A 23,975-nucleotide genomic window follows, 5' to 3' on the forward strand; every position below is an offset into this window, starting at 1 on the left:
GGCTTTGGAAACACACTGTAGAACGAAGGTAAGCGGGGTATCCAGCTCGCGGAGGGCATTGTTTCAGGGACAAACATTACCCGGGGCAGGATTTTTTCCGGCGCGGTGAAATCGCGAGCACACCACGGTCGAGCAATCGTGGTGTTCTGAATGGTCACTTGTTAAAAGTTCGCGCGTGGAACACGGCGAAAACTCGTTTCGCTCGCTCCTCCCTCGGAGTAATTCCAATTATCGTAATAATGTACGGCCTGTTCGGGAGTTTCGAGGATAATTATAACTTTCCGCGGACAGCCGTAATGAAACCGCGGGGAACTGAGCGTGCTAGGTTCACGTATGAACGGTGCTCGTCGCGACATCCACTGCGACACCGAATGCGTTCGCGATAAATCGATCATTTCCGGGGATGAATGTAGAAAGGAAGATTCATAGACGACCAAACGGAAGATTGTACACATCGAAAATCCAATCGATTGTTTTCGCAGATGAATTTTTCAAAGAAGAATCTCGGAGAAGCAAAATCAGAAAGACGATTCCACGCGGTATAATGGAGTGTTACGAGACTAATATCGAACGAGCACCCTATTATCCGGCTTGGATCTCCTCAATGGTCAACCGAAGCACCCGTCCCCGCGGCTTTCTTCTCCCGGACAGCTCTGCTCACTCCTCTTCGGGATCAATTCATTACGGTTCATCCACCGGGTGTACAATTCGCATTTATCCCGGCAAACTTCTATCGCCATCTACAAAATTCCTAACGTTCTCGTCGATATTCGACAACGTTGCTTCGGTCATCTGTTTTCCGATCGCTTCTATGTCGCTTTGCGCTTCGAGAGCAAAGAAAATTGTAATTGTTCGAAGCTAAAAGACCGCAGGGGCAGCTCCTCGATTCAACGCAATCGCAGAAAATTGAATCGAATCGGTCGTTTATTTCGCAAATATCGATCACGCCCGGCAATTACAGTGTGGGCAGGGAGCGGCTAAGCGGCGGATCGTTGCCAGAATTTTACGCACGACCGAACCGGGTCGTCGATATCGTTTTTCGGGAAGCACTTAATTAAGCTTCTCTTCTTCTGGCCGAGCTCCGCCGGAAATGCGGCCGCGCGACGCGCCTGCGAGCGAGTCGTTTATCGGAGCACGGCACTCGTCGGGAAATACCTACTTCCTACTTTAACGATGTTCGCGGGACATGGAAATTTCGTGATACGGACTCGCGTGCTTTTTACGAGCCGATCCAAGATTAATCTACTCGACGACTTTGTTTTACAACGTCGGCGCCTTGTTAACTTTCCGAACTGCGAGCTCCGGCAGGTTTACGGACCAGACACTGGGTACACAAAATTAATCATTGCTGAACATTTTGTATTCTCGCTTGCATTAGCATCGACACGGCGCGTTAAACTTTATCGAACTCTCGGAACCAGAGATTCGAAACCGTGTTCCATAATAATCACATTTTCCAGCTGGAACGATAGCTTTCTTAACGAAGATTTCCGAAGGTCCGGTCCAGTTTTCTTATTGCCAGTATCGCGTTAACGACGTTATATGTAGGGCAGGGCAGTCGTTCCGACAGCAACGCGTAAAAGTTCATGGCAAACCCAGCGTTTCGCGAATGCGCGATCCAGTTTATGTAGAAACGACAATTGAAACGATTCCAGCTTCGATCTACGTTCGCCGAAATTAGGTCATTCGAACTGTAAGAAAGCTTTTAAACCAATAATAATTCGGATACGCGAATTCCTAACTCTTCCAATTCCCTTGAACTTGTTGAAATCAATCGAACGTTTCGTTTCGAGGAAACTATCGAGTGTCTAGGAAAAGAGAATACACCGGAAACCACTTCGGGTAAGAGTGTTAAACGATGGACCGTGCGATATCGAATAACGTTCGAACGATTCGAGAGAACGGATAGGATTAATTGCGTTTAGCGACTTTCTCGGACAACACCTAAGAAAACGATGGAAATCATTCGACGCGGAAGTTAACGATCGTCAACGGTCAGGAGTAAAGTCGAGTCTACATTCGAGAGTGAAGCTGCGGATACGCTTGCAGCAAGTTCGATTCATGTATGATAGAAATGAAATCAAATTACACGAAGCGATACGATACCACGTAAATACGAACACTCGTGGAAATCGCTGTAAAAAGATGTCCCAAGGTTGTTGCCGGAATCCCCGGACTTTTACAATTCAACATCGTATCGAGGCCGACTGTCCGAGAATATTTTGAAACTCACAGTGATTCCTAAGCTAGTACCCAAAGAGGAAAAATCGCGTCGAGAAAATTTCGCGATAGCTTCGCTCTGAAATGGACAGCCAGCTTAACAACCAGACAACCCTGGACGCGGCGAGGTTTGGTCGATCGTTGGGAAACGATCGATCCACGCCTCTCGGCAGCCTCGAGGCTCTCGACGAACCGGCTCGAGGATCGGCCGTTCCGCAGCGCCTGGGCTATCGTTTCGGAAACGATTCCGCGATCCCACGATTTCTCCCGATCCCGTAATTACGTCGGCGCCGTTCGAAACCCTCGCTCGCACCCGAGAGGGCGAGTCGAGTGCGGGATTCGGACGTCTTTCGATCTTGAAATCTGGAACGCGCGCAGCTGGAAATGGAGCCGGCCGTTTCCGCTCGAATTTCGACCGCTATTATTCTCGCGGCACCCTCGTCGAGAAGGTTTCGTCGCGTAACAAGCGCTTATGAAATATTAAGGGGCCTCGGGAATGTGTCGGCAGGTGAGTTTCCGTGGTACGAGGCTGCTATCGAGGAGAATCGAGTATGTTTCTTATTTCGTGCGTTCATTGGCTATGGTAGGCAGGCCATAAAGTCTTTTAGCACAGAGAACATTGGTACATAGGCGAGTACGTGGAAACAGTTAATAACGACGGGAATATTTGTTCGCGTTTCTATGGAATCGTCAAAGACGAGTCGAGTATGGTTTACGGTACACGAGCTCAGTCTGTGGTAGAATAGTCACGGAACACGCGACATTCCTGTGAAAAACACAAAAAATAATCGGGAAATGTTGAAAGAACGTTACAGAAGGTGTCAGGGGAAAATCGACTAATACTGTTGTAACGCGCAAACTGTCCGAGATTCGAGTTCAGTATCGTAATGTACAGTTTGTTTCCAGGCGCAAAGTGCATTATCTCGTGAACGAGCATGCAGCGATCAGTGGTACAAGTAGAAAGTTCTCTCACCTGAGTAGCAACGGGTATGCTATAACCGTACAAATCCGGCCTCGTATCTAAATAAAATGTCCCTGATAAAACAGTCAAGAAGCACGGAACTGTCTAACATGGCAGCGGAATGTACACCGAAACTTGGCACGCGAACGGTGCGACGCCGAAATTAGGCAGCGGTTAGTTCCATGCAGGTAGCCAAGGCGCGCAAGCGAAACCGGGTGCAGAACATCGGCCGGACGGTTCTCGTTGGAGGACCGACTTAAGCCCGGCACGACGAAAGTGTACGACCCCGCGGTTACAGCCCCGTTCCCGAGGAAAGCCTCAACTGCCACTATCAATCAGGATCACCGCTCGACGTTCCTCGGAGTACTGCGATGATTCTTGTCGATCATAGCTGAGAATTTACGACTGGGGGGCAGGAGTCATCGGACAACTCCGTGGAATCTGTCCCCGGTAATCCTTACCGATCGAGCGGCTCGAGCTTCCGGAGTTTCGAATACGCAGGGTGTCCCAGTAAACGTCGTACACCGAACATACCATATTCTCCTAGGAAAAAGGTCAGCCTTACGGTATACCGGGCTGCACAAGTATCTGTCTTTAAGGAAACGCAAGTTGGGAGAATTGTACGATAAGTAGAAAAGGTGAGCGCTCGACAGACGCAAATGTCTATCGATGTTTCGCATTTTCTACAATTTTATACCGAAAATAAGTGTTTATGCGAATGGGGGTGACGCGCCGCAATGCCGATTTGCTATTACAAAACTTATATATTTTGATACGATCGTTATTTCGGACACACCCAGTATGGAAGCGCACAGCCAATAAATCTAGTTACATTCTGAATGGGAATAACATGAGCTATCCTTCCAAGGAGGATTACGAATGGATTCTGCTCCCACTGATCCAGCGATTCTCGCCACCCCCTAATAAATTGTTCGACTCCGAGTAGCGAAAATGCTTAGCGCTGCGTACCGGGCTGTACCGCTGAACAGAAATCTTCGGAAACTTCGGTTTGATTCCACTTTCGTCGCGTCACTTATAATCAGCTGAAATGAGGATCAAAGTAGCCGGAAGTGCATAGAAAACGCCGTAGCGTGCGATTCGCGCAGCCGATCGAGCGTGTCACCTAAAAAGAGAGAATCGCCGAACGAAGTCGAGTGCAAGGTGTATCGTGCATCGAGGCATACGGGAGCCAAGGCGAAAACAAGCCGAAAGCAGCGAGCGCGCACGATCGATGCGCTCGCCGCGACCCCCGTGTCCTCGCTGAGGAAAAAAAAACGCCCCTTTCGCCGGCTGTTTCGTGTTCCAGCTCGTTCCTACCGGCTACACCTAACCCAAGATTACTCCGATTCAATTTATCTTGCTCGCGTTCCTCTCTCTCTCTCTCTCTTTTTTCCTGTTCTACGATAGCCGGCCAGTTTTCGGGGGCTCGTCTTCGACTCGCGCAACGACGAGATTAAAGCTAGGAAATTGGATCTTCGTTGGCGTTTCCGAGGTTTAACGCGTTCACCGGGAGACCTCAATATCTATAAAAGCTCCCCCGCCGGGCAGGCAGCTCCTTTTAATGAAATAGAAACTGCGTGAGTCGAGATTCGTCAGGACACCGGCTCTATCAACCGCAAACGGTACCGAGGGACACCGGCAACGCGTCATTTTCCTCGGCAGCCATAGTTGGAATTCATTCTTTCCGAGTTCCAATCTTCAGAATTATTTCACTTAGTCGATCAGGGAACTTTGGTAGTAAACTGTTTCGCATCGCGTGGAAAAACTTCGCCGTGAAAAATCCGAGATCGTTCAGGTGAAGTGGGTAATCGGCTACAACGGGAGAACTCTTTGAGAAATGTACAATAACCGTCGTTGACTAAGTAGCAACCGATACCAATAAAATGATGCAGTGTCCGTTGCTTGGTCGCAACCCGGACATTTCTCTCGATCACGGCCCGTCCGAGGATCTCTTCCGAAGATCAATAGATCCGCGCGTTAAGCCGTCGGATAGTTATCGTCCATCGCCGGTCGGCCCGATAAATCGCAGCGGATAGCCCCTGCTCGAACGTTGCGCGAAGAAAAATTTCAAGACGGACGCAGTCGCATAGGCGGCGATCGATGCGCGCCGCGCGATTTTTCCGAGCAGCCCCAAACCGGGACAGAATACGAATAAACCTTAGGAACCTCCGTGATTGCGAAGGAGGTCTCGCCCGGCGCAGGAATATCGTTCGGTATATCTAACGAGCGACGATAAAATCAGACAATTTCGCCGGGGTAGCTCTCCGTTACCCAGAAAATCGAACGGCGAGAAAACGCCGGCAGCCCCGAAGCCCGCGATCCCCACGACTCTTAAAATATTCATCTTATTCGATGCTGTTGACGCGCGCCGTCGGCAGACGGGCTCCTCTTATAAAACATTTCGTCCCTCCGCGCCCGGGAAGCAAGCGCGAGCAACCTTTGCCAACCGACTCGGCTTCGGGAAGTTCCTCTCTAATGTTAACGTGGCCGGATCGTTTCGTCAAATAAATTTCCGCGCGATCACGGCGTGCATTAAACAGCTCCCCCCCGGATCCGCTCGATTCTCATTGAAAATTTTAGTGGCTAGGAAACCGTTCTCTAGCCTCTACCTATACACCGACTTCTCTAAGCATTGTTTGGGAAACGGTGAATGTTTAGATGATGGAATTATTCACGCGTGAAACGAAAGGCGAAACTATCGATATTGGACACTGCATAATGAAAAGTGTAGCATATGGAGTATGAGTACGTTCGAACGCGCAGTGGGATGCGATGCAAACATTCGACTGGAAAAGGATGTCAATTATACAGAGTTGTAAACAACGATGTAAAAAGTATGGAAGGCAAACGGAAATATGAAATCGAAGAAGCTTACGAAGTTAACGAGCAACGTACTGCACGGAATATGTACTTGTAGATCTCGATTTTGAAAGATTGCTCGCGAAAAGCATCGGAACAAACGTCCGCTGCAATCGTTGGCGATTCAGCTTAAATAATCCGCACGGTTCGTCGCATGGGACTAATTACTTGGAAACGGGTGTCTACGCTTTTGTCGGACCATGGCGGGGCCACTCGACCCACCGCTTAATCGCACGTGCTCCTGGAAGCTTTTTCAGAATTTTTTCCAGGCAATCGCAGGGTTAAGCACCGTGGGGCAAGTACGCAGGAAACGTGTGCCCGATTCCATCTTGCCCAGCGATAGCCATTTTTGTGTCGCGGATTATCTGCCGGCCTGTGCGCTGGTTCGGTCATCTACACTCGGCCGAATTTATACGTCGGATGCGTATCTTTCGCGTCCAGCCTCGAACAATTCGCTATTGTTCCGTCGAACGCACGCGCCAAGGAACGTTGCAGCCAGCCAGACACCTTTGATCGAGAGAATGAATCGCGGCGAGACGCGAAACATTCTACAATGGGACGTTGTTCCACCTAATGGTTATTGCTATACTTAACACGCTGTGTAAATTATTACGTATCGTCTGTTTATCGGACATGCATCGATAGAAGGGTTTCCTGGTATGCTATTCTATTGAAATATTTATCATTTTTCATACTGTACTCGGAACATTTCGCGACATTTACATTTCTGATATCCTACCCGCAATATCTCGCTACAACCGAACTGTAAAAATCAAACTTGAAGCTAATCTCTAAGCAACATCTTCGGATCTCTCGACGGACAGTTGAAAGAGAAATAAACCGAATTGCTGGTCTAAAAGAAAATTTGTCGTCGAAGAACGCCGAGCGAACTGGTTTCCCGGGTGAACGCGTCAAGATCCGGAATTCCCCGACGCGACGAGCGAAGCCTCCGAACACGCGCGAACTTTGAGCGGAATTTCGGGTGGAAATTCGAGCGCGAGGCAGGCCGCGCGAAATCACGCGAGCGTTCCGCGAGAAAAGACGACCGGAGGCCGACGAACGGGGCTTTCCCCGTCGACCACGCCGTGCGTCACGACACACAACGAGCAGAGGCTCTCTCTCGGTTTCTCGGTTTCTCGGTTTCTCCCTTTCCTCGCCGGCGCCCCTTGCCGCCCCTCTAATTGCACTCTCGCTCGACGGTATGCCGGATGAGTGTACCGAGCCGTTCGCCATCCACGAATGATTCTATGAATTCCCATTAGACATGTTTGTCACGCGATCCTGCCACGCTAACGGCGTGTTCCGCCTCGGTGTATTACCGGCCGCGAATTATATGCCTTCCAGTCTATTTTCCGCCCCTTTAGAACCGGGACTGAAACTGCTCGCGATTACGGCAGCCTTCGCTACTGCCGAAGATAATACTTGATCCGCTAACCCTTCTGGGCCGGCAATTTTTCCGAGTATTCGAGAACTTTATCGTGGAAAGATGATTCCCGTTTCAAGTTGTACGTGAAATTCTTGTGGATCGGTGGAACTAAACAACGTACTCGTTTGCTTAATTTTCGAATTCTGTCGAGACACGACGAATTAAAACGGATAGAATCGAGCCCGTATTTCTAGGTGCGGCAACCTCGGGGCCCGGTAATCGGCGACGACGCCGCCGGAACGCCGGGGTATTCGTACCTCGGTCACGGTAACGGTAACGGATGATCAAAGTCGTGATTAATTGCTACAAATTGCGACTCGGCGTTCCCGAGCCGCGGCCGCGGCTCGCGCTGGCATGCAAATCGGGCCGCGGAGAACGCGGCTGACGCGATTGCCTGAAATACCGCTCGTCCGTTGTTTTCGACGGTACCGAGAACGACGCTCGTCGGCCCCGCGTAAACGCTCCGCTCGGCGAGATGTTTTTGCGGAACCGTGTTTTTTAGCAGAAATTTTAGACAGTTCCTCTCTGGAGAAAGCTTTCGCTCCTGCAATCGTACGAACGTGAGCTTTATGCTCACCGAATCGACAGAAAAGAAGAATAAACATTTCGATGTCGAACCTTTAGGAGAAAATCGTACGTGTTTCGAGGCTTTGGGAGAGAATTTTTCGTAACGTTTCATTTTACGCGGTCTTTTTTATTATCGGCGTGCTGTTCGCAGGGATTACCATCGGAAACAATGAGAAAATTTCGAGCAGCGACGCCGAACGATTCCATGGAAAGATTCCGGAAGGCTGCAGCGCTTTTCCGACGGCTGGCTCCGCAACAAAAGAACGAAACGATCGTTTGTCACGCGGCGCGGCGCGGTGAGTTCGCGGCAAAGAGAACGAAGATCGTATCGGATCGGCTATTGAAATCGGCCGAACGGAACCGCATGAAATTTCGATCGAGCACCGCGGATAGTTGCCGCGCGAACGCTCATTCCCGTTTCTGATTGCTTCTTGTTCGCGCTTAAATGAACCGATCGCGTTAGGAACGCGATGCTGCGATTCTGTGGGACACCTTCGCGTTGATAACCGTCTGACGGCAAATATAAGGTGTTTCGGACTAAACGGCTCCGATCTTTCACGTGTACCTTCGTTGATAGCGGAAAGAATATTCTTCCACTCGAATTATAATAGGAACCATTATTACGTCCGATTGATCGAGTTACTTTCTCGCGTTATGCATTTCAAACCGTTTAAACGTTCTCCCCAGAGGCAACGTTCAGACGTGAACGAACTCGAAACGCGTAACGCGTGCAAAAAATGTTGAAAAATGTACCGGCGTGTCGAAACGATGCGAATAAATGGAAGAAAATTAGTTGGCTTCCTAATTTTGTAGACGCAGGTGGCAGCCGACGCGTTAAAAGCTCCTGATGCACGAGGGCTCGCCGAGGACTAACGAATCATCGATATCGCGGAGCGGGAATTTGATCGACCCAGTTGCAGGCTGTCGCAGCAACCCCCGCTTTTCAAATTAATGAAACGAGGACAGTTTGTTTGCGCTGTTCGAGCCGCGGTAAGCCGGGGATGGCGTCGCCGGCGCGACGTATTATGTCTTTCAGTTATTACTAATTACACGGTAATTGCAGCCCCCGAAGTCTAACCGACTTCTCCGGCCGCGTAACTGGATTCTGCGTGCGCGCGGGGCGGATCGAAGCTGACGGCTGCTGACGCAGCGCTGACAATCGGTCCTGGCTGTCTACACAACGTTAAAAATGATCCTTTGTAGACTCCCACACGATCATTCGGAATAACGTCAAACGAGAGACTCTTTTTCCGTCGTCGATTAATCCGTGTTCGTCCGTGTATTTTATTTGAATTAATTTGATCGAATGATCCTTTTGAAGTACCCTTGTTTTAAACTGCAACAGTTGTACGAGAAACATTCGTTGCCTACTTACGTAAAAGTGAATGGAATAGTTGGAATAAACGAGAATAGCAATTCAGAGACAAATAGAACTCGATCGAGAACGAATAATTATTCTATAGTTCCGTTTACGAGTGATCAGTTTCGGATGCAAACGTTGACAGAGACTACGCACCCCTCTCGATAGAAAGATCGGAATTTCTGCCTTTATAGCGGCAACTGGACGAGTGGATTAATGCGTCCATAATGGAAACAGTCGGTATCCGGATAAGCGGGTTCCCGGCTGTACTTGTCTGCAACACGTGCAGCCGGACGTGACAAATTCCAGCACGCGTTAGCCCCCACCATCCGCGGCAGTGATATTTCACCGCTGGTCTGATCGTATGCCAAGAACAGGCCAGCGAACAGCCGCAAAACAATGCTTTCCCGAAGAAAACGAACGGCGAGACCGAGCCGGTCGCCGTTTCGATCCGCGGCTAAATAACGGCCGTCTCGCGCGCGTAAAAACCGCGGATTCATCGACGGCCGACGACACGCGTCGGTGAACCGAACGCTCGCCAATCGCGGCCACCAATTTACGAACCTCTGCGGTGCAACTGGATTTCAGACTTCGGACAAAGCAAACCCGTTCGCCGTGCGCTCCGGAAGACCGAGGAGTCCGAGAAGACTTTACAAACTTTATAAACATATCCGAATAACAGGAATAACAGAGATTTCTCGATCGAATCGAAGACGGGAGGAAACGACGCGCCCCGTCGATTGATAGGGAGCGAACGGTCGAGACTCAGTTACCGACAGTCTCGATCAGATTGCTTCAACTCCCGGAAACGGTGGAACGTCAATCTTTCCCAGAATTTGGACGGGAGTCAAAGATAGGAAGGAAGCTTGTTTGCGCTGGATGTTGGTTCGCAAACAAATTAACCTCCGACTTTCCTCGCGGGGCCTGGCGGGGCGAGGCGGGCCGGGGGATGAAAGTTCGCGCGAGACGCGAGAAGTACTGCGGGGTGGTTCGTTTTAATTTGCGAGTGAACGCTGGGGACTGGAAAAGGTGAACGCTCATTTGTGAAACCGGAGCAAACAGGCCGATGTATCGACGGCCTTCGTCGCTCGGACAAACAAAGATCTTGTAAGAGGTGTTCGGTTACAAGTGTGCATCACCGAATTTTCACTGCTGGCATTAAAAAGTAATACGATGAAAACGTTGCGTTAATTTTCGAAAAATCATTTCGAAAACAGAATCTCCGTGCGTCAGTGGACAGAAATTAGCAGCGTGTATCGTGGGAATTTGATTAAAAAGTTTCATCGCGGCGAAACTGATCTGGACTTTAATATGAATTCCATTGTTGGCGCAGTCGCTAGAACGCGCGCTTTATTACCGTTCCCAATGGCCAATGAAATATACATGAACACCCTGCCCTGGCCGGCGCTCCATTATTTTTTCTACGCGCAAGTGAATTTGATTTCTCGAAAATGGCATCGCTGGTATCTACGCGCACAATTTGAACGGGACGCCGAACGGGAAAGCCTCGTTGCTGGGAATGCCGGCCCCGCGCGCATCTTTCGGTCGACGAGCTTTCAAGAGTGCGCGTATTATTTATTCGAATCGAATGGAAATTATTCCGAATGCCGAACGAGCATCTTCGCAGCGTTCATTGCTTCTCGTTCGACCGACATTATGTGTGCCTATTTAACCGTAATTTCGGTGTATTCGATTTCACTTCGAAAACGAAACTCGATCAACTGCGAATTACACGAATCTCCCGAGCTACCGGGGCATTCTGCGCAACAGAGGAAAAAAGAGTTACTCGGGATCGTAATGAAAGCAATCCGGTTGTCCTGTTAGCTGTAAGTCATTCCGACGAACAGGGTAAAAGGATTCCGGAAGGAAAGCGAGTTAACTTGCAGGCAAACTCGGCAGGAATTGTTGCATATTTGATCGTGTCAAGTATTCTCGGTTCGGAGGAGAAAGGACCTTCTCAATGTTACATGCGTCAAAGCTCGGGCTGCCCTTCCTACATATTCCCTAAAATATTCCAGAGAAAGCGGAAGTAGCTTAAAGAAACTTGAAACGAAATCGCCGAGTATACGACGGGTGGAAGATTCTTGGTCCGCATGGTAAGTGAACCGTTCAATTGCGAATAAACGAAACTCCGCGAACCATTGATAAACGTTCCGAAAGAAAAGATCCGAATAATCGAAATATTCCGGCCCTCGAGTTCTCCGACACGGCGTGACAGATTCGGAACTAGTAGACGAACCGAGTTACGGAAAATCCGGAAAGGTTAACACGAGTCGGGGGGAGAAACCCCGCAGGATTAATATCCGGGACACTTTGGGATCGGGCGCGTTACAACAGAAAGATTCGAGCACGGAACGGGAATCGCGTAAACGTCCCGAGCCGCGAGGTTATTTGCTCGGACGCGGCGCCATTTGAAATTCAAATGAGCGAAGTTAAAGGACACCGTCGCGGGACCCGCAGAAAACAATTTCCCCCGGCGTTACATAACATTCATAATAATGATATTAATAATAACGATTATTGCGCCGCGTGTAACAGGAAACTGGCGTGATTCAGCGTTATCTTTATGAAACCCGGCACCGTTCTATTCGCTGGAATAAATATCATTGCTGGTACAATACTTGGCGAGGGCAAAATATTCACCCACATTCGATTACGCCCAATTATTATTATAGCGTGACCATTCGGCGATACTAGGAGTAACGATGAAAATAAGAATTCTCGAAATTATCGAGACGTACCTCGAGCAGGTTTAACGGAATCGTGAAATTCTATTTTTGGGCTGGCCGAAGTGCGCTAACACGCTCCGCTCGTTCATCGGATACACGTGGTCTTTCCAGGACTCTCGCGTTCGCACAAACACCCGGCCGATCTAAATTATGCCAATGATAAGTAGATCCTATAAAACGAACTCGAAACTTCCGCCGTGCAATGGTAACCGAACACGTTCCTCTTAATTGAAGAACGCTGGCTGCCGGGATTTCGAATCTGTACGAACCTGTTCAAAAATGCATCTCATTATCATCAACGATAACTCCATCTTTCGGGAAACTTCTGATGTTTCCAAAGTAATTACTTGAAAAAGTCGGGTAAGAACACTTGAAATCGCACACAGGAACAGGCAGTTAAAGGTTTCAAATGCTTTCTGTAAAATTGGAAAATATTAAAAAACCGTGGTTGATCGTATCGTTAACGGGATCGCAATTAATTTCCAAAGATTCGACAATTGGAAATAAGGGAATATATAGTAGTTTGATACACGAGCGAGAGTAAGTGAAAAGGAAAAGGATGAATGATTCGAGAAGGCGGAGAAAGGATAATCAACGACGCGAACGATGAACGACGTAACCGAAAATTCTCGCGAGATCGCCATGGGGAAAATGGGCGTCCGCTATTCCGCGGCCGAACACGCATCCCCGAGGCGTTACGTAACCACGCGCAGGGACTGTTTTCCAGCCGGCCGAGCCCCGGCCGAGTCCTGCCCTCGAATAAGAGAAAAAATCACGCCGTAACTTCCGATTCCCCTCGCCCTCGAAACTTACCGACTTTCTTTCTCGCGAGTTCTCCAACGTTTCACCGGGGAGATACTCGCGAAGGCAAATTGAACGGATTCCGCCTCTTAAGGGAACTTTCCCGAATGGATTCCCGCTTCTTAACGCATCGAGAACGGGGATCACCGGGACTCCCGTGGTCTCGAATAATACTCGGCCAGTCGAGATGCGTTCAGAAGGGAACGATTCCTCGTCGATAATTTCGGAGATTTTTCAACGTTTCACTCGGACAAATGAAATTCAGGATAATTTGGCAACGGGGTAACCGTGTACGGTAAAGTAATAACGCGAAGCTACGCTCTCACGAAACTCTTGCTAGGACTGAAACTCTTCGGAGCTTGTTGGAATATCGAGCTCAAGGCAACCGTGAGCTATGATCTATCTATAAAGACAGCAGCGGAAACAATAGAAACAACAGAATTCAGGACACGAGGGGTTAACATATCTTCCTATGCCATTTCTGTTTGCGTCAGTTGTTATAAATGATGATAGTGTTACGGCAATATCGATCTTCGCCAACTAATTTACATAATGCAAGGAACACCGTACTGTTATCGGTATGCTGCGGACGCTTGGGCAAATTTACATGATGGACGCTTTTATTTTCAAAGAAACAAGATCATTCGCATTTGTCGGCGTATTCGACTATTTATCAGTTTGTAGATCAACGGAAAGTTTAATCGAATCTAACGAATATTCTCGTTCCATTAAGAGCTGGGTTATCTTTAGTAGGTTCCAGGCGTAATGGTCGCGATTTCCTCGCAAAGGATCTTCGCGGAATGTTCTCAACTTACTCTTTCAGCGAACTCGGTTTCGACTGCGAAACCGAGCCGGTACGTTCAAAGAGAGACCTGTTGTACGAAATTCTAAAGGTGATTTAACCTACCGATTAAGTGCTCGACTGTTCTCGTTTCATTCATCTTGGGTGCTCCGCGGGTTTCGACGTTCGTGGGGCCATTGTTCGACCGGACGTAAGGTTTCGTCACTCGCGGCTGCTTCTCGTTGCTCGCGAAAAATAAATACGCGATGGGGAAGTATCGTATTTGCACCGGTGTTTCGCGACGCGAAATTACATTTTCCCTTTCCACCGTCTCAGAGAAGAATGCGGAGAACAATGATCTCTGTACGGAATCGGGAAAGATCCACGAACAAGATGCGAGCTGTTCGCAATAGAACTCCGACGGGGTTAGTACTGTAATAAATTAACCGTGAACTTGGACAGAGAGATACAAGACAGCTAGAACATCGATACGCAGAACTCGTTCGAAATAAAGGAGGAAAGACAGCAAGCTGAAAAACAGAAAGCTCGAATACATCGAGAGACACACGGAAAAGACCATTAGCGTTTGCGTTACGAGTGGTAACAACTCGAGTCTTTACGCAGCGGTTGCCACGGTTCGCAGGCGCCTTCGGGAACCGTGAAACATAAAACTCGGGATAAATCGCCGGTACGCGTGTAACCGTCTTGATTGCTCAAAAGAGCGAGCTGCCCGACGGTGACTTTTCGCCTATCAAAGTGCGGCCCGGGAACACGTCGATTTCATCGGTAGACGCGTACCAACCGAATCAACGGAAAAGTAGAGCAGACACTGAGAAAAACGTACAGCGACGTACACACACGGACATACACAGGCAGACAAACGACATGAACGCAGGCAAGCCTGGCAGATCGGCGATTTCCATAGGAAAATCGACGACGGTGAGCACAGCGCTGGCGGAAAACCACAAGAAACCAGAATAAAAGACGCAGGTACGGCACAAAATCGGGGTTTAGCCCTTTCGCTTCCGCGGAACGGGATATCGCGCGACGAATTATCGTCGATCGTTATGGAGGAGACGAGTCGCCGAGCAACGTCGACGAGCACGAGCTGAAATTCTATCAGAAAATATTAGGAATGTCTAGAATTTCATCCGTAGCAGCTGACGCGCGTCGACGAATCGTCTCGTCCATGGCAACCCGCGAACAACGTTCTATCGCGTGGCACATCGTCCGCGGAATTAGAGGGGCTAAAGAAAACACAGAAGGAAGGATGGGTCAGACATGTAGAAAGAAAAACAGACACGTGCGTTCAGACAGTGCGCTGGTTTTTTCTGGGAGACTATGGTGGACTCACCCGCCAGCAACCAGGATCATCTGCATGTTGCATGGAGGCGGCCTCTTTCTCGCTTTTTCGCAGAGGGGGCAGTCCGGAGCGGTGAGTCCTCTAGTTTCGCATGCGGTGACAGAACATAGCTATAGAGTGGTAACTAGAGACAGACAGACGGACGGAGAGAGAAAAAGAGAAAGTTGGGACCCCGCTTAAATTATCTTCGACGTGGGTTCTCGCGATACCGATGACGATTAGTCGATCATCGCCGCTGCGGGAGAAAGCGTGCCGCTGTCGAGCCCGGCTCTCTCTCTTGGGGGACCGACGAAACGGCAGCTTTGATCGCGGTGCGCTTCCGATGGGAATGGGCGAGCTGACCGCGCGGATCGGCCCGATGGCCGCGGACCGCTAGAAATTTCGTTTAATCGAATACGATGCTAGCTGCGTTTCACAGTTTTCGATTATAGTTAGTGCTGATATCGCGAAACAGTTTAATTATTCATCGAATCCTAGCTAGATCTCGCAACTTTTCATACTGATTATTCCCAACGATCTACCGTGTACCTGTGCCGAATGAAAAATAAGAGAAAATTACTTTCGTACAAAATGTAGATTCCTGTTACATTGTTTCGAGCCCGTGCGACTGCCACGAATGCAACAAAGATCCGATCGAGGCTTGGATGCCTGATCAACTAAACTAGGATGGAATCCAAGCAAGAAATGTTCGCTGGAAAGTTTGTTCGGAAAAAGAGTCGAAAGAACATCCAGGATCTCCTATTTCCAAAGATTTCCCGCAATACAATCGCGCGGCAAGACATCTGTTCTTAAGCATTGAAAGGGATCTTATCTGGAACGCGTCGAATCCGTGCTCCCGTCGTCGGCGCACCGTTCGATCCTGTATCCGTTTCTCGGCGCTTCATTATTCGCCTTGTTCGCCAGAAGATTCGCATGGGACGCGAATCTTTCGGTGGACGCGCGTCGTGTATATTTTAAGCGGGGCGGAACGTGAAGAAGTGAGAAGATATACAAGTAGTGAGGCAGACAGACAGAATAGAGTAGAATAGAATGGAATAGAAAAGAGTAGAGTAGAATAGAGTAGAACAGAGTAGAGTAGAGTAGAGTAGAAAAAGGTCGAAAAATATTGGCTAAAGATACGGTACTAGAGGTACAGTGACGAGAGAAAGAGACTGTCAGAGAGATCGAAAACGTAGAGGAGTGGAAAAAAATAGAGATTCTCTACGTAGAGTGGAGATAATCACGTGTGATAGATGGTCGTACGTGTGTCGGCTCGTCCCGCGACGAATCAACCTTGAAAATCCATGGCGTTCGAGCGCGCTCGCTCAGGAATTTTGCCAGGAAACTTCTATCGCATCGGCGCGCGGCGCGGTGTACGGGGAAAAAACACGCACGCGGAACTTTCGCTATTTTTCCCCGAAAACAGGACTCTCCGAGGGCGGAGAGAGTTTCGCGGCAGTTTCTCGATAAAAAGCTATTTATAACGGGCCGCGATAGAGCCTCCCCTGTCCCGATAGAGATACACGGAGCTTCGTTTAAGCTGGATTTCTCTTCTTTTTTTCCCCGTTTTTCGTCTCGTTCGGAACCCGATGCATTTTGTCGCGGGGAACGCGACGAGGGGATCCGTTCGCGAGTTTTTAACGGATTTGTCGCGGGAATCGGAGGAAATACACGCCGGCGTGTAAATAAAATTGAATTAAACGCGGCCCGATTGGAAATGGACCGGGGGATTATTTTTACTGCTACGGTTTCGCGTTTGATCGATACGGTAATTGTACTTTCACCTGTTAACCGAGGGGCCAGTTGTCTCGTTAGGTTTCTGGAACAGCGTTTTATGATGATTCGCGTTCGTTTTCTGTTTCGTGGAATTCGGCGCAGCGGAGATTTCGGCTTTAGAGCGGACGCACACGAGCGACGCGACTCTTTCCGAGCAACAGAGAAACAAAGTTCTTCCGCCTCGCGGAAAAAGGGATACGCGTTGCTCGTGTGCACAGACCGTGAACCTCTTGCCTCGGTTACAAGGTGAAACGCGTGACTGAGATTCGAAACTGAATCTAATAAAGAGGAGTATCCTCCGCTTCGCATCGATCGAGGAAAACGCTATGATCGCCACTTTGTTCGGTAAGAATACAAGAAACTTTTTCCCTAATATATTCCATGACCTCTCGCCGCGGACAGAAAGATATCGCACGAGTCGGCGAGCGGATGTCAACTTGGCAAAGATTCCCAGCAAAAGTTACGCATCGATCCCATATTTTTGGGTTACGAGCGTGAAAGTTTTCCAGCGAGCGCGGCCCGGAGTGCACGATATTTTCTCCGGTGCGAGAGAATAATTCGTGCAAGCTCGGTTACGACACGCGCCACGAGGCAAGAGGTTAATTGCGTTTAGGTAAGCGCATATGGTCGACGAACGACTGCGACGGGCATGTTAAGAACAGAAATAACACTAAACGGAATGTAAGCGCGACATTCGCTCGGCCGCCGAAGGGGAAACGACGGAACGCTCGAGCCGCGCCAATTGATCCCGCGCGCAATTACATCGTTCGTATAATTATTCATAAAGCGCAACTGGTCGAATAAATTATCCGCGAGGCAGTCGAGCGCGCGCGCATACGGAGAAAGAGGGAGGCTTTCGACGCGAACGCCGACGAAACGGAAGAAACACTCGTCGCCGGGGAACAATGGAACGTTCGAACGATGCTCCGAATAATGGAGGCTGTGCCGGTCGTCTCGTGGACGCGGGATCGTCGAGTTCGTCGGGGCAAGAACCGGGAACGAGCTGGTCGACGGGGATGCTCGAGAACCGAGCGACGTCGATCTTGTCGCGGGACGAGCCGTTACAATGAACACTGTACGGTATTGGCCAATAAAATCGCACCGCTCTCTTTGAGCCGCGATCGGGCCTCGATCGAAGCGTACGTTCGCACCTAAGAAAGGTGCGTTCGTCCGAGAGTGGATCGAGGAGAGAAATTTCTAAGAGGAATTCGTATAAACTTCTAGTCTAATCGGGAATCTTTCCTCTAACGCGGTGAAACGTTCAGTGCTCTATAAAAGTGGACCACCGCACGCGTCATCAACCCAGATTCCGAAGCGTACACCATGCGGCAAATTCGATAAATCTACACCGAGCTCGAACCATTCGCCGACTATTCGGTCTACCGAGGTGAGTTCCCCCCGATGCGAAACTCTCGACTTTCTATAGCACTGTCACTGTCGGATCGTGTGAAACCAAGGAGGGCGAGAAATCGTCGTTGAAACGATGCACTCTGACCATTACCGTACCTGTGTCCCCGAGTGTCGTGTCAGTGAACGTGTGACGGCGCGTAGGCGCGTAGGCGCGTAGGCGCGTAGGCGCGTTGGCGCGTTGGCGCGTTGGCGCGTACGCGCGTAGGCGTCGCAAGAAAAAGGGTAGTAGATAGACAGAGAAGAGAAAAGTACAGTGGCTAACTGGCGATGGCCCAGCAGATCGCCGTGGCGGCCCGCACTATTGTACCTTCCCGCATGTTGCGTTTACTACCACGAACCCCCGTGTGTCCACACGCACGTCCTAGGACAGCCGGTGGTGTGTGATTAAACGTTATGTGTGTGCCACTTACGAATATTCCTTCACCACCCACTTTAACAGTCTCACTAAAGGTCACTTTGGCTCACTGTCATCCCGCTCGTCATCCTCGTGATCCCGACCGTCGTCATCGTGACCGTACCACCGCGGCAGGCGAACGACGTGGCTCTCAGCAGCGCGCTGCCGTGCGACGGCCCCGTTCGTCGGTCGGACTGGCGAGCCGCCGTTCCAGGTGGCACATTTTTCGCACGAGCGTGTCCCGTCCGGTGCGTTCCTTCGCGTCTCGTCGCTGTCTGGACGCGTCGCGGCGCGGCGGGCAGGCGAGTCCACGCGATACGCCGACGAGACGACTTCCTTCTCCGGGGAACGGGACGGAACGACGGGGCAGCGGCGAACACCCGAGGAACCGACGGACGTGCGTGTCGCGCGAGGACGGGAACCGAAGGAGACCAGAGAGGCCGGAGGGACCACAGGCGAGAGAGAGAGAGAGGGAGAGAGACGAGTGCCGGCCGACGGGGATGGAATGACCGTGACTGCCCGCTGCTGGATTCGTCGTTGACTGGCAGAAGCGGCGGCGGTGTCCCGGACCCGGCGTCACGCAGTCGCGGCCCGCGGCCGCGCGCCACGGATATTCCTCTTTCAACGTCTTCGCACCGAACAGGAGACGTCCCGACGACGCAGCTGCCGCCACTGTGTGCTTACACCGTGTCTCGCTGCTAGCCGACCCGTCAGCTGATCGTCCGCCGACTCACTTTTTCCGCGTGCGTCGCGATACTCCAGAGGTTGGACCGTTTGCTCCGCGGCTGAGCGATGCGCGCGTGAGGAGAGCTTTCGGTTTACAAGAGAATCTCCAATGTCCGTCGAATCGCGCGCGGAAAATCGGTTGGCTCGACGAGCGTCGTCGCTGGGTGCACTCCGAGAGTGGTTAGAGTTAGAGAGAGTGGTAACGGCAAAGACCTAGCTCGTTCCGAGCATATCGAGCCGGCACGCTGCTTTCGGACGCGGCAGACGAGTCCACCTTAAACAAGGACGCGCCACGAATTTCGAACGCGGCCGTCGAAGGCGAATCCCTCAAGGACGGTGAAAGGATTCGATGCCGACGGGCGAATCCGGCGGTCGATCCCGGTGGTGGGGATCGCGGAACACGGCGGGTCGGGAGGGGGCCTGCAAAACACCGATAAAGCGCACCGTCACGCAATCATTTAATTTAGCCGCGGCCAGGACACGAGTTCGCCTCGTGTAAAACCGCTCCGCTCCCGTTGTCCTCGTCCTCGTCCTCGCCCTGGATTCCTCGAACTCGCGCCTGGGTTAACGGACACACCGCTCCAAACGAGATCCTTCCGTTCGAAAAACGCCAAAGGGAAAGAAGGAAACGATCGGGGTAGCGAGATCATTCGTTGAACAAATTCCTCGTGTTCTCCGCTGGAAGACGACGCGTCGAAATCATCGGTCGGGAAGAGTCGCTCGCATTCTCCACCGAAAGACGAGACTGCCACGCGGTCGGTCGATTCGATTAGCGGCGGTAACCAGTCCGTGAAGCCGCGTTTCTCTCCTCGTTCCCGTCACGGGATATCCCTCCGACGGTGTTCCGCGTATTGTCCTTCCCCCGCGCCCCTACGCTGCTCCGAACCCCCTACCAACACACACACTCTCTCTCTCTCTTTCTCTCTCTCTCTCTCTCGCTCTAATCTTTCGCTGAATGGAACACGCGCACTCGATCCTCGCGGAACCACCGCGAACCCCGAGAGAGGCGCGACGGGAGAGCGCGTCCCCTTAATTTCCCCGCGAGCGACAGACGGGTCCACTTTCGCCTCGCGGGAACTTCGACGCGGCGTACTCGCGAACGAGCGAGCCTAAAGTTGCCGTTTCCTGCTTCGAATCCCGAGGAAATCAACCGAGAACCTCGTACCGCCGCGGCGGCTGTGCGAAACGCGCTACGGCGAGCATGGCGGGCCGGAGACCGGAAAGAGGGTGGAAACGTGGCGAGCGACGAGGACGAAAGGGTTGCTGCCAGGAGGAAACGACGGAGCGCGACACGCGCGGGGAGGGAGCGGAACGTTAGGAGAACGTAGAAGGGGCGATGGAAGGCGGTAGCCGCGGTCGAGGCACGGTGACACCACACTGCCGCGCACAGACGCGCTGGTCGAATTCGATCGTGCCGCGATATTACCGGCTAGGCAGGAACCTATCCGTCAACGGAGCGAGGACACGACCGACCACGTTTGCCCGCGTTTCGTACGTTTCTGAATCGCCGAGCCGGACGTGCGTGCTCGCGGCACTCGCCTGGGTAACGGAAAAGGACGAGACGAACCTCGTGGAGGGGGCGGACGGGGGAAGGGAGCGAACGGCCACGGCGAAAGAGGCGGACGCGCGTACGGCCGAGGATGCAGAACGGCGGAGAAAGGGGATGGACGCTCGGAACGGATGAATAGCTCGAAAGAGCCGCGACGGGCCCAAACTGACGGAGACGAGTCGGAGCAGCACCGAACGAGGCGGGGAGAGGGCCGAGGAGACGCGGAAGGACGAACACGCGCTCGACGAGTAGACGGTTTCGCGGTGCCGAGAGACGGACCCTCGTTAGGAGGCCACCGTCGCTCGCGAAGCGGCGAGGCGTTTGTGCGTTCGCGGGTGTCACGGCCGGAGGAGGACGCGGAAAGCTTGGACCTGGTGGGACAGGGCGGCAAAGGACAGTGGAGGTGCCAGCGTGCCGCCTGGAACCGCCGCGGCGTTGCACGGCGGCGCCACGTTCGCTCGAAAACCACCCCCTCCGTTCTGTCGGTCTCGTTCTAGCTCGAGCCCGCCCTCCTTCGTTCATCGTGCTCCCTCATTCTTGGGTCACGAGTCCTCCACCATCCGGCGCGCGCGCTCTCTCTCTCTCTCTCTCTCTCTCTCTCTTTCCGTCGGTTCACGCTTCGGTCCTCCTTCTCCGATCCCCGTTACTAGATTTCGATCCTCCTCGTCGTGCCCGCGGGTTCGGTCAGCCTCCGATGGAGGATGGGAGGTGGAGGGCAGCGAGGGTGGGGTTTCCGTTGGGCGGGCAACGCGCGCTCGCTCGCTCGCGCGCTAGCTGGATAGGATAGTCGGAGTTTGGATAGTCGACGCTCGATCCCTGTTACGCTTCTGGCCGATGGGTTGCCGGCCTGTCTCGGTGCGCCTGGGAAAGAGGAAGAGGAAGAGAAAGAGGGACCCTGGATCGCGATTGTGTGCGCGGCAAACGGGTTCGTGCGCGAGAACACGCTCGCCAACTCGCGCGCGCGATCGTGCGGGCGCGTGGATGTATGAACGTACGGGGCGGAATCTAGCGGCTTTCTCTCTCCGCCTCGGACGGTTTCAGGCTCTCCTTCCGGTTCCCGTGTTCTCTCCGTTCTTCCGACGCACCCGTTCGCGTTCTCGTGCAATCTCTTTTCCCTTCTCGCGTTCCCTTTCCACCGATTCGCAGGGTCTCCCTTCCTCCAGCGCGCTCTTTCTCCTCGGCGCGGTCTCTCTTTCCCCCTACGGTCTCCGCGTTTGCTCTGTTTCACCTCCCGAAGCTTTCTCTGTCCCCCGCAGGCTGTATCGCTGGCTCTCGCGGTGTCTGGTTCCGTTTCTCTCTCGCCCCTGCAGGCAGCGCTCCCACCGTTCTCTCCCACCGGCGATTCCCCGTCACGAGCCGTGCCCCCTACCAGTGCTGCTCGTGCGTGGGGTTCCGAAGTCGATATCTAGCCACACCGGCGACTCCGCTGCGAGTATTATCCTCGAACACCTTCCACCCGCGCCGGCTCCCTCGAGGATTTCCGCGTGTTCCCTCCCCGATCCATTCCGTCCCGATACCCTTTCGGCCGCGCTGGCTTTTCGATCAACGGGCCAGACGACGACAACGACGAAGGCGACGCGCCGAACAGTCGAAAAGAGGGTGGATTTCGGGAAGGTCTTGGTTAGGAGCGCGCCCGACGAGGAGGGGGCGAACCGACGGAGAGCCAGTCGGGATGAATGGAAGGGGCGAAGAACCGGTGCCGACACGGGGCTGATCCAAAATGGTGCCTCCTTCGAATCCGGTAGAGACGATACGGATAAGCGAGTTAGAATGATCTTCTCCCTGGAGGAGGAGGGCCACCGAGAAAGAGAGGCACGCTCCAAGGGAAGTGCTCTCGTAAATCCCGTCGTTCTTGCCCGGCTGGACATCGATCGGCGAACGAGAGACGGAAATCGAGTGAAAAAGGTGCTGGCAAAGAAGTTTGCCAGCTACGGCACGCGGCGGGGACCCGGAACAGCTGGGGACGGTCCGTTACCGGTCACGAACCAGTTGCATCTACCGTCGATTCCTATCGCGGTATCTTAATTGGCAGATCCTGCGGTTCGCCTGTTGTTCCTCGGTTCTTTCGAGTCGATCGCGAAAGAGTTTGCTTCGAGCTTCATCGAATAGGGGTTCGGCACCTCGCGCGTTTATCCGATTAACCGCGTTGTCTTCGCTTCGTCTACGCGTCCGAAATATCCTTATCGGGAACGCTAAGGGTCCGCACCATTATATATATATATATAAGAATAACTGACGAGTCAATACGAAGCAAACGTCGAGTCATGAGAAAATTCCACGCCCCAGGGATTGATCTTCAATATTCGCTCGTGCAGAATGCAAACGCCACGCTAGAAGCTGAAAGACTGTTAGCCGACTCGCTGAAATGAATGTATTCAATTCTGTGAATACGGAACTCCTCGAAATGCGAGTACCCCGCATTTTGGTCTGTCCACACGGGTTTCCTGCAACGAACGCACGAGTAGTTTAAACTTTTACCGACCACCGTTGGAGAAGGCGATCCCTACACGGCCGAAAATAATGGAAACCGTGTTTCCGAGGAAAGAAAGCGCCACGCCGCTCGGCGGAACGCGATTCGCCTATTTTACCCGCGGATGCAATCCCTCTTAAAAGCTGCCGCATGATTTTCTCATGAGGGATCGATCGCGGCGAAGGTCGCGGCCCGCCACCGTGACGATAAAATCACAGGAAATTAAACTGTTTCCATAGCCACTTACGGGCAAGTTAAATATGTACCCGCGTCCGCGCAGGCAAACGCGGTTCAAGACCAATTCGATCCTCGATCAAAATTCCCGACAGCCAGCTCGACGAACGCGCAAAGAAAGTTCCGAAGGAAACCGAATCGCCGGCCGAACGATTGATTTATCAACGCAACCAACCCTCGCGTTTACCCTCGAAGAATTCGGCATCGAGTTCGACGAGGCTTTCGAAGCTGTTGACACGCTAGACAGCTTGCCAACACGAATCCCACGGAATACTCCTGAGCCGGACAGCTTGTGCCCCGACTGAAGCGAAAGTTGGGGAATTATTTATCAGCAGTCTGCTGATAGTCTTCGAAAACACCGAACTGCGGG

General features: G+C 51.9%; 1 protein-coding gene across 18 annotated transcripts in view; it reads right to left on the minus strand.

The window, feature by feature from the left end:
• The window catches only part of shaker (potassium voltage-gated channel protein Shaker), a 244,728-nt gene that overhangs the window by 118,212 nt on the left and 102,541 nt on the right, over positions 1–23,975 (minus strand). Inside the window, exon 1 of one of the 18 annotated variants that reach the window (XM_031972121.2) lies at positions 15,059–15,099. The exons of the other annotated variants lie outside the window; for them this stretch is intronic. Within the exon in view, the coding sequence (XP_031827981.1) occupies positions 15,059–15,084 (26 nt within the window). The 5' untranslated portion in view covers positions 15,085–15,099. Of the gene's footprint in view, positions 1–15,058; positions 15,100–23,975 lie in introns of those variants that run through there. 18 annotated transcript variants of the gene reach the window in all.

The sequence above is a fragment of the Nomia melanderi genome, chromosome 7 (assembly GCF_051020985.1).
Source record: "Nomia melanderi isolate GNS246 chromosome 7, iyNomMela1, whole genome shotgun sequence".
Classification (NCBI taxonomy): Eukaryota; Metazoa; Arthropoda; class Insecta; order Hymenoptera; family Halictidae; genus Nomia; species Nomia melanderi.